Here is a 1,887-nt window from a genome sequence, read left to right on the forward strand (position 1 = left end):
GATTAATGTTGCTATGGAGGGATTTACGCTTTTGTTTTGGCGGTCATGGCCTGCAATACAAAACCAATGCCTTCCCCGAACATTTCCTTCAGCATGGGTATCCGTGAATGGCTGACATTCCCTAACAAAAGCCTTCATCTCTCCAACGAAGTTGTCCATGGAGTGAACCAGCCAAGGTATGGATTTAGATCTAAATATGATCAGACGGCCAGACGAATCGAGAATCCGCGTGGGTTGCTGGCAACTGGGAATGCGTTAATGGTAATTATGCTCAAAGTGGAGGATGGGAAACAGACTTACATTGGATCAAATAGTAAGCGGTAGAAATTTCGGAGGACTGGACCCAAAGTTCGATTATAGAATTTAGTTTTGGTAACTGATCCAACCCAAGAACAAAATCGCTGACCCTGCCATCCAGTGCTAGATGCCGGGAGGGAGGCTGCGTCAAAACCGTCCTCTTCCACCTGAACAGTTTGAATGCCATCGGCCTCCGCCCTTGCCTTTCTTTTTCGATGACGCCTGGCGGAGTCTCGGGCTTTTTGTCGCATGCTGCGTTGGTGTCCTTAACCATCTGCAGGTTGATGCTTCTTTCTATCCCGTTGGAACTCTTGCTTCAGCATCCAGGGGCTTTCTTGGATTGAATGACCTGGGACGAGCCTGAGGTTGTGGCAGTATCGGGTGTGCAAGTGGAGCTGACAAGCAGGAGATTAGATTGGTAAGGGTGAATATAAGCTGTGACGCACGGAATGACTTTGTATTTAAATTTAACCCCTTCAAACAATTGTCCAATGGCTCCCCTTCCATGGATTCCAACTCGGTATCATCATCGGAGCTGAGGTCAAGGTCATGTAGAACAGGATGCAAGTCGGGATCCACATTGAGAGTTTCGGGATCTTCAGATGCTGTCGTGCGACGGAAGATGATTTCTTCAATGCCAAAAGGCAACTTCATAATGTGGTGAGGTCCCTCGGTGAGATCCATTTGTCAACTTTCCTCGGAACATTTTGACCAATTGGGGTAACTGATAAACAGAACTCAATGGACAGGCTTTTGCACCAGGACTGATGACTTACCATTGATTGGCGAGCCTTCCAATGGACCGGGTTAGACGCATTGTGGAAAAACGAAAGCTTGCACGAAGTAGTAACGTTGTGCCTCATGCACGTGATCATGGGGAGGACGCATCGCGACGTTGTAAACGCCGGGTTTATGGAGCATATTGTAAACCACATGATCATGGGAATCATGTTGGAGGGTCTGGTCAACGTTCGAACTTCATTTACATTTTTCCCCGATGCAACTTCACCTTCTATGCCGTTTGCCTCGAAGTTGCTATTCTCAACGGCAACAGACCCAATGACTGGACGCTTGCGAGTGGCTCCCTTTAATAACAACTCTATGACCGCTCACCGGCAACGTCGTTGAGGCTGACCTGTGTCAAATTTGGATACTCGTTCCTTTGACCTGGACCCCTCGCGACGACCAAGCCATCGCATCAACCATCGAACTCCATCATCCACTGGAATGTCCTTGAGGTCGACCTGTGTCAAATTTGGATGTTCGTTCCTTTGACCTGGGAGCCTTCAAGTACAACCCACTCGCCGCATCCGAATGCAACCCCATCGACCACTGCCCTGTGACAGCTACATTTCTTTGAAGAGATCTTCATTTCCTTTCCTTTCATTGAGACGGCCGCACTCCTGCATCTGTGCCAGAGCCTTCAACCAACGACCTGGTCCAAGGGTACCAACGGTAAGCCCTCCCCTTTAACTTTAACTTTTGGCGAGCTGTCTGATGCCTCTACCTTTGTCAAGGTCAACTTCCTTTCCCCCAAGATCTTATCCAGACCCTGGATTCCCGCATGGCATTGCTCTGCAACTACATGCA

The 1,887-nt window shown here is 48.6% G+C and overlaps 1 protein-coding gene across 1 annotated transcript; it reads right to left on the bottom strand.

Moving 5' to 3' along the window:
* Positions 1–200: 200 nt before the first annotated feature.
* EV420DRAFT_1483495 (uncharacterized protein) lies at positions 201–1,247 on the bottom strand (the record flags this gene model as incomplete). The annotated part of the gene is made up of 4 exons (XM_060469990.1): positions 201–244; positions 301–591; positions 744–945; positions 1,074–1,247. The coding sequence occupies 4 exons, from the start codon at positions 1,245–1,247 to the stop codon at positions 201–203; spliced, it is 711 nt and encodes a 236-aa protein (XP_060326350.1).
* Positions 1,248–1,887: the final 640 nt, after the last annotated feature.

The sequence above is a fragment of the Desarmillaria tabescens genome, assembly GCF_030435595.1.
Source record: "Desarmillaria tabescens strain CCBAS 213 chromosome Unknown EV420scaffold_42, whole genome shotgun sequence".
Classification (NCBI taxonomy): Eukaryota; Fungi; Basidiomycota; class Agaricomycetes; order Agaricales; family Physalacriaceae; genus Desarmillaria; species Desarmillaria tabescens.